We start from the raw sequence: 9,064 nt of genomic DNA on the forward strand, positions 1-9,064 counted from the left end.
GAAACAAGGCCGGCTGTTGCTTCCCTCCTCAAGTGTGAACTGAAGAGGGGAAATCAGGGATTCCTCACTGGTGGTGAAAGAGAGTGTGTGTGTGCGTGTGTGTGTGTGCGTGTGTGTACGTGTGTGCCTGCGTGTGTGTAGTCCATATGGTCAACTGAGGGGATTTAAGGAAGGATCAGAGAAAAGAACCCGGTGACCATGACTGACTGTCCAGAACAGAGTCTGAAGGATCTCGTAGGATCTGTTTTGTAGGATCTGGTCCTGCATTGGTTCATGAAAGGGTTGTGATCTGACAGTCTTCTATCCTACAAGACACATGAAGGCGGATTGTAACCAGCCCTCAATGGATCCTGACAAAGAGCCAGGAAACAGACCGTGGGTCAGTAGAGAGTCTTACATTCCTCCAGATGGGGCAGATAGAAGCACACATGAAGGAGGAAACCTCACATAAAAGACTGACCTGGTTGTTATTGGTTCATCTTATCAAGTTTGAAATCAGGTGCCATTTTGGCTGGAAGGGCTGGGAAACGATAGGCTTTACATATTCATGGAGGGTGGGGATGGGGGGTTGGGTCCCAACAACATGACCTCTACTTCTGCTTAGTGCTTGTATGTAGTAAAGAAGACCTACGGTCAACTTCTGATTGGTTGAATGGATCATATCATCAAATACCAACACCTTTAATCATAAGTTAGAATGTTTTTATGCACCTGTGGGTGAAAAGGTGCATGATGGCCGTCGTCCTCATTGTCATCAATGAAGTTAAAGGGACAGTAAAGTTAATTTTAAGTGACATATACTGTATGTTATTCATCAGTATGAAAAATAGAAGAAAAAAAATACATTTTGTGTGTGTAGCATCATCCGTTTCGTCAAAAAAAGCTGAAAATCTGCTCCGCAGCAGCTTCAGGATTCAGTGGTCACGTGGGCGTCATTATTACTGGGGCCAAACGTAGCTTAGCAGCCATAAGAAACAACGCAATTCTAGACGCAATTAGCACCAAAAGTATCATGATTACCTGCGCGGTGAACGGTTGTGTCAACAGGACAGCAAAAAGATGCAAACACAAGGACCTGTTGTTTTTTAGAATACCTTCTGGGAAGGTATCACGCTAAAAATGCTAACGCGCTAGCCCGTCAATGGGATTGTCCATATTATGTTACCAGTTAGCAAACACGTAATAACAACTCTAGTTGTTATTAATTCCCCAGTGAATTTATTTGAAAGTCGCGTCGTTTTGCTGTTGCTGATTTTAAGCTTTTTTGACCAAACGGATGATGTTACACATATAAAATTTATTTTTTCTTCTATTTTTCATAATGATGAAAAACATATATGTCACTTAAAATTAACTTTACTGTCCCTTTAAGAAGGAGGGGGCCAAGGAACCCAATTCAGCAAGCAAACACAGCAGGCTGCAACAATGGGCCTTTGCTTTGCAAACAGAGTTCTTGAGATCCATTCAGATCCACCCTAAAATGGAAATGACCCAAAATAGCCCACCTTCCATGACAATGGAGGAGGAGGCACAGGTGTTAATGGGGTTTTGTGTAGACAAACATCACATATAAGGCCCCGTCCACACGATGCCGGAACTTTTTGAAAACGCAACTTTTTTGTTGCGTTTACGCCTTCCGTCCACACGACAATGAAGATATCCGGCACGAAAACACCATGGTCAGTTGAAGACATGTGACGGAGCGTCTGGTTCCCCGTGTGTCATAAATATCAAAGATGACTTGTTTTTAGCTCAGGCCCCATCCACACGGTGACTTTTTTTTTTTAAACGAAACTTTTTAAAAACGCATCGAAAACGATTCGCGTCCACACGTAAACGCATCAGTGCGTTTTCGAAGACGGCTATAAGCATGCCAAACCATGTGGTGGCAGTCAGTCATTTTCTAAACCGCTTAATCTGCTAACGCATGTCGCGGGGGAGCCGGTGCCTATCCCGGCAGTCGCAGGGCGTGAGGCGGGGGACACTCCTGGCACGACGCCAGTGTACCGCGGAGCCACATAGAAACAAACAATCATTCACACACACACTCACTCCTACGGTCAATTTGGGACCGGTCAATCAACCTGAAGCGCATGCTTGTGGAGGTGGGAGGAAGCCGGAGAACCCGGAGAGAACCCACGCAGACACGGGGAGAGCAGGCGAACTCCGCACAGAGCGGGACTCGAACCCGGGTTCGCCGTGTTGTGAGGCGGCAGCGCTAACCACTACGCCACCGTGTCACCCTGTGGTGGCAGTATTGAGTCAAATTTTATCCAATAAGAATCCTCCGTGTTTTGTTGTCACAACACACGGGCCCATAAATATGACGTCACAGCGGTTTTCGTCGCAGGCAAGACGTCAGCGTTTTTAAAAAGTCACGGATACACCGTCCACACGACAACGCAGACCCAGCGTTTTTAAATAAATCCAGCATTTTTAAAAAGTTTTCGTTCCGGATATCTGCGTTGTTGTGTGGACGGAAGGCGTAAACGCAACAAAAGAGTTGCGTTTTTAAAATATCCGTTATCGTGTGGATGGGGCCTCAGTTAATCCTGAATTGACCCGAGAACAAGTTCCTTAACGTAACAAAGACAGTCCTGCATGTGTGAAAGAGACACTGGAGGGGGGCTATTAAACCCACTCCTCCAGGGTACGCCGACCAACAGGACCTGCAGCATCATCCCGCAATGGGTTATGGAACAAGAGGATCCAGAGAATCCTTTACTGTATTGTCATGTGAGAACCATCCTCACATGGCGCTGTCCTCGTCTGGTCGGGTGTTCGGGAACATATGGAGGGTTTCTGGACAATGAAGCTGTTGTCATGCTGGTCACAACAAAGAGGCCAAGGCAGGCGTGTGCGTGCGTGCGTGTGTGTGTGTGTGTTTGTCTATGCATTGAAACAAATCAAGCAGAACTTCCCTGCATTTTACGAAGAATTGCTTTCGATCATATTTAATTATGAGTTAAGTTTTGGACCAAGCACATGTTGTTTCCGAGGAATTATTCATTTAAGTTCTGGTTTTATTTACATTGAAGGAATTGTTCTTACACTTGTACTTCAACAGATTCTCATTCATATCTGTTGGATGTTAACTGGATCTGATTTTCACATGCTGTCAGTGGGTTTTATGATCATTCCTAAGCTGCTGTTTTATGTTTCATCATAATACGTTCTGTTCCTGTCAAAGCTTCATGCAGGCATTAGCCACACGCTATATTTATCCCTGTTATCAGCCTGAGGACTATAAACCATGGCGTTGTCCTACGGAACCTACTCCTCATCTCCACCCAAACCAACCCCAACTGACAGTGCAGCCGAAGGGGAACTAGACCCGGTCATATAACTGCCCCACGTTAATCTGAGTCTGAGATTACAAAGACGATTCAGTAATTCAGGTTTTATGATCTGTGAGGGGCTGGAATTAAATATGTATGTGAACATGTTACACATTTCCAAAAGTCATCAGGCAATCAATGGAGTGTTAAATAAAGAAGTAAATCACAATGAAGATTTATATCCTGCAGCTTTATTCACTGGACTCTATCCAAATACAATTAAATTACACAAATCATTCTTTACCTTTAATTATATACAACTTCAAATTGTATTTAAATGAAGTTCTGTTAGTTTGGTTAAATGTTTAACGGTTAGAATTTACAGAATAATGGTTGTGTTAAAACAGTAGCAACATCCAGCTTCACAAAAACAACAGTAAAAAGGAAAACACACACACACACACACACACACACACGGCCATACAGTTACATTGGTTATGTAAAAACAAATTCAGACAACAACAGCAGAATGGTTAGGAAAGAAAACGAATGAAAGATTTTTTGATTTTTAAAAGCATGTTTATTCAGGAAACACAAATTACAAAGTAATTCAAAAACAAATATAGTAGGAAAGACAAACTAAACAAAATATACATACATTAAACCAACCAATGACTTCACACAAGAAATAAAGAAAGAAAGACGGCAGAAGGACCAAGTTACCAAACTAACCGTCTGCAGGGAGGAAACCACAGTGTGCTACAGTTATTTAACCATGAACACACACACACACACACACACACACACACACACACACACACACACACACACACACACACACACACACACACACACACACACACACTATCATCAGTGAAGCATTGTGATAAGAGGTTTCTTACAGTTTGAACTGTCACACACACACACACCGACACACACATCATGCCAGTGTTTGCATGCTGCCAGCGGAACCCTACAAACAGTAAACAACGCATTGTTTATGTTTCCTGCGTAACCTACTAGAGATGTGCAGAGAATCCTACTCCACATACCACACATATGTTGTCTCTGCAGCGCAGCAGACGATTTACTCCAACAGTCACATGACACAAACAATCGCTTTAACATTTAAAGCGTAAATCAAATGCTCTGACAACGATTTCCTTTCACTGGGATTGGAACACGTCCAAACCGTTGACTGGTATGTGATCCATGCCACCAGGAACAGTTGCAGCTGTCGGATGCAAGAACATCTGGAAGTGTGTGAGGTTCTATGCCCACCGTGTCACGGCCCCATCATTAGGTTATATTTACATCTTGTCTATTTTTCATTACATGAATATGCTCCTTCTGTGTGTCCTTTGATTTTGACCCCTCAGAAGTCAGAAGTGGCTGTTTTTGTTTGTCATGTATGATAATAAATGACAAGTGCTCTGGCTTTGAACTGTATAAAGCATTGAAAGGTGTGGTCAATTCTGATTAGACTTTCTCATGGATATTTAGTATTTTATAAGCAAAATTGTGTAAAGCAGAAGTAGCAGAGCAGGGAGTTGTTTGTGAAACCCAGGTTTGCAGCACAACCCAAACCCCAAGTTGTTGGAACCATCAGCAGTCTGTTTCAACCTGTTGTTTAACCTGAATTGCTCTGCAGCCAAAAGCTGTTGATGCGTTGTCCTGCTACTGCTGAGTACCTATACTCATCTACATTTACATTTCAACACAACCTTTGGATTTGAAATGTCCAGCAGGAAGCAATAGTTTCTCGTGTGTTTGAGTAGCTGCACACAACTTAGGCATGATTATACAGTAGCTCACTCAGCATTAATGATGACATCTGGTGTCACGTTCAAAGCAGTTCTCATTCTTTATTGGAATTCCATCTTACAACAGTCAACAATATCCTTATTGCAAATAACGACATAATTTCTGCCTCAGAGGTACGTCTGACTCAGAAGATAAAGAACTGGAACTGGGTGTGTCGCCTCATCCGTCAGCGCATTCACACACCCTTCACACCTGCAGGCATTTTCTAGTCTGCATGAGCTTCACAGCGGCACCGGTTTGAGTCGTCTGTGCCATAATGTTTTGAATCAAGTTGGTGACGTTGACTTATTACCTTTGACTTATTATCACAGGATGACCTGCACAAACTTCTGATCATCTAGAACAAATGTCGCTGTTAAACTCCGATGGCTGAATGTTGAGCTTTGATTCTTGTCGTTCTCTTTGTTAAGGAAGGCTTTAGCCTCAAGGAATCCCAAATTCTTAGCTGATCCACTAGTCTTTGTGGAAAGCAGCCATCTCTTCGCCAGGCCAAAACTGGGAGGCAACCTGTTTGACATAGATACAATCATTTACACCCTACAATGACATATAGAGCCATATTTAATTGAAAAAAAAGCCACCAGTTAAAGGAAAATACAGAATAAATATAAGTTTAAACAGATAACAAAGACCGAATATTGGCAGATGACCCCATGACTGATTGTCAAACAGCTGTTTGTTTGTTTGTTTGTATATTTATTTATTTTAACCTTTATTTAACCAAGTTAGCCTCACTGAGATTAAGAATCTCTTTTTCAAGAGGAACCTGGGCGAAGAAGGCAACAAAAAAATGTCTTTTCATTGTTTTATTTTTGAATTTTATCAAGGACACATAGTGTTGTGTCTGCTTGTCATGTTTTCTTGTAAGAACCCAAGGAACTCTAGAGGACAAGTCATGGGAATACCAACAATCAGCTGGGACTTTGGTTCAATAAAATTTATACAGAGGCATTCGTTACAGCAGGAACATCATGTCCTTCTGTAATCATCCTTCTATAAGTTTCGCTTAACAAGCAGGTCTCCTCTCCCTTTATTTCTGTCTTGAATACTTCAGGGTTTGGACGCATTGGAACATTTTGCAGAATTAGTGATGCTTCATCTCTGCATCCTGACTCAAAAGCTGTGTATGTTGTGCTCATGTCATGTCAAGGACTTCCACCATGTGACCACATGTGTTGATATGTGAATACAGTAGTGTGGTTCAACAACCATCCAGCGTCAGTCATCTTCTGACCACAGAAGGAACTTTTTTGATTAATAATGAGGGTCAATGTCCCATCGATACATCAGCCCAACAACTATTATTAAATAAAATTTAAAAACATATCTGGACAGAATATTGAAGCAAACAATTCCGTTCACATTCACTCACATAAAGTCAGTCTCATGAACATTAGAGAAATGTTTCAGAGACTCACATGTGGTAGAAGAAGAGCTGTGTTTTGTCTCTGTGCTGTTGGTGTTCCTACATTATATTTATATCTTTTAACCTTCTGATGGCAGTGGACGTGTTTGGTATTTGCAGTGCTTGTCATTAACTTCTTAACTGCTCCGCTACCAAACAAAGTGACAAGACAGCCTGCTGAAATAAGAAGAATGCATCTTTGAGAATTTGGTAATGAATGGGTAGACAAGTAGCTTCATTCAGATTCGCTATGCTTCTTTCTGTGCCCACCCAGCCCCCCAGTACACTATTATAATGCAATACCCCCTCCCCCAGCTACCCCCCTCCTCAACAACACACACAATCCCTGTCCTTCCCCCTGGGGGGCAGGGGTGGGTGTGTATGGGTCGGTTTCCCCAAGTATTTAAGCAGATTCCAACAGATGGTCAAAGAACTTTCCTCCTGAGGTCACGTTGCTCCCTTTCTGCTCCACCACGGACCACACTAACTCGCCAGTTCTCTCCCCTTTACTCCCCTGCAAGATTTCCTGGAACAATCGCTTTCTTTTGCCTCCAAAGGCTCAACTCTTCATTCTCAGAACCAGTCCTCCCCGGCCATCGTCTACTGTGGGACCTGACATCCAGCAAGGACGGTTGAGCAAACATGCCCTCCGACTTTCTAACACCTTTCCTGGAACTGGATGAGGAGTTCTGCAAGGTGAGAGCAATGATTTTTGACTGGAAACTTGTCACTATTTTCTAAAACAGTTGAAGATATCATGAAGCTACGAAATTATTCATGCTTCTTCATATAAATGGCTCTGAAACTAACCCAGTTGTGCTTTTAATGCAGCTGGAAAAAAATGCTGCTTAATTTTACTTTTTTTTTTTTTTTAAGTGTTTACATGTTGGTAAAATACAATGCTCATTGAAACAGATTGTACTTATTATAGATAGACTTTCTTTAAGCACATGGTCACTTGAATTCAGTTAAACCCTGGATTAAAATGCGTTTTGAACTGAATTGAGTAACAGTCATCTCACTAAACTTGGTTGATAGGACAACTTTGGTTTTCAAGATAGACAATTGTTAAATTTTCCCGTTTATTAGTCCTACCTCTACCTTTAGCTGCAGCCTAAAATCTTCTTTAGACTCGACTGGGCCCTGCCAGTCATGCTCCAGCACTCCAGGAATGCAGAAGGCTTACATGTATTCTTCTCTCTCCTTTGTGTGACAGAATTTTCGTAGCCTTGAGGCAACAGATGGCTCGCCTCCAACCTCGCAGCAACAGAGCCTCAGAGTGATGGGCTTCCAGCGTCGTCATTCTCTTTGCCCCGTGACGCTCCCTAACTCCAAGTTCAACAGCAGCAGCTCCGAGGTGACCGACTCAGACTGCTGGGGGCTGAACATGGCCACCGCACAGCAGTGGAGCAGAGAGGGCCAGCTCCCACGCTCCTCACTCAGCCATATTCCCTTCAGAGTGGACCGCTCAGTCAGCATGATCGAGGGGAGCATCGGCGGACTGGTAGGCAAGGAGGACAAAATGGCTCACATGTCCCCGTCGCTGCTGATGTCTCCACCAGGTCTCTACATCGGCAACACCCCCGTCACGACTGCTTTGCCCTCCGCCTCCAGACCCCTGGCTCCTTCACCTCACATCTCCACCCGGTACAAGACAGAACTCTGTCGCACGTTTGAGGAAAGCGGGACCTGCAAGTACGGTACTAAGTGCCAGTTTGCCCATGGTATGGATGAGCTGAGAGGCCTCAGCAGGCACCCCAAATACAAGACGGAGCCATGCCGCACTTTTCACACCATAGGCTTTTGCCCATATGGCGCCCGTTGCCACTTCATCCACAACGCAGACGAGATTGCCAACGGTAACCCTTGTGCTCCTCCTCAGAAGCAGAAGCCGAGGCCTCCTCTGCTGCGCCACAGCCTCAGCTTCGCAGGCTTCTCCTCCTCTCCACAGACTTTCCAACCAGTTGAGGAGTCACAGCCTTCCCCCTTCCTCTTCACCCGAGCCTCCTCCGTGTCCCCAACTCCACCCTCCACAGGGAGCCCGGAGCTCCTTTCCCCTCTCTTTCCTGAGTCAAGGGAGTTGAAGCACTGCTCCTACCCTTTCTCCGGTGTTAGCAACCTGGCAGGAGACAAAGGTAATACAGCTCTGCGCTTCAGTGCCGTGACTGATTCTGTTAGTTCCAGGTGTCTCTCCTCCAAAAACGCCCCTTACCACCTCCCCAAACCACTGCCAGCTTCCCTAAATCCTCCCCCTGGCCTTCAGCGCTGTTCCTCAGCCGACTCTCTCTCCGAGGAGGGCTACACATCCTCCTGCTCCCTTAGCTCTTCTTCCAGTGGCACGGAATCACCGAGCTTTGAAGGACGGCGCCTGCCCATCTTCAGTCGGCTGTCCATCTCGGACGAGTAGGACGGAGTTTTACTGCTGGGCTGACTTTAGACAGGGGGGACATGGTCTGAGTGTTAAATTTCGTGTGACCCTGATCAGATGTTGGGTTTTCTTTTTGTCCAGTCCAGAAACAAAACAACAGCTTTGACACATTTAGTTTCTTCATGAATA

At 44.3% G+C, this 9,064-nt stretch overlaps 1 protein-coding gene across 1 annotated transcript in view; it reads left to right on the plus strand.

Moving 5' to 3' along the window:
* Positions 1-7,061: 7,061 nt before the first annotated feature.
* sb:cb81 (mRNA decay activator protein ZFP36L1-like) overlaps positions 7,062-9,064 on the plus strand; it is a 3,765-nt gene continuing 1,762 nt past the window's right edge. Inside the window, exons 1-2 of the mRNA XM_068318208.1 lie at positions 7,062-7,203; positions 7,724-9,064. The exon at positions 7,724-9,064 is cut by the window's right edge and continues 1,762 nt beyond it. Coding sequence (XP_068174309.1) covers positions 7,150-7,203; positions 7,724-8,914 — 1,245 coding nt within the window. The 5' untranslated portion in view covers positions 7,062-7,149 and the 3' untranslated portion in view covers positions 8,915-9,064. The remainder of the gene's footprint in view (positions 7,204-7,723) is intronic.

The sequence above is a fragment of the Antennarius striatus genome, chromosome 6 (genome assembly GCF_040054535.1).
Source record: "Antennarius striatus isolate MH-2024 chromosome 6, ASM4005453v1, whole genome shotgun sequence".
NCBI lineage: Eukaryota > Metazoa > Chordata > Actinopteri > Lophiiformes > Antennariidae > Antennarius > Antennarius striatus.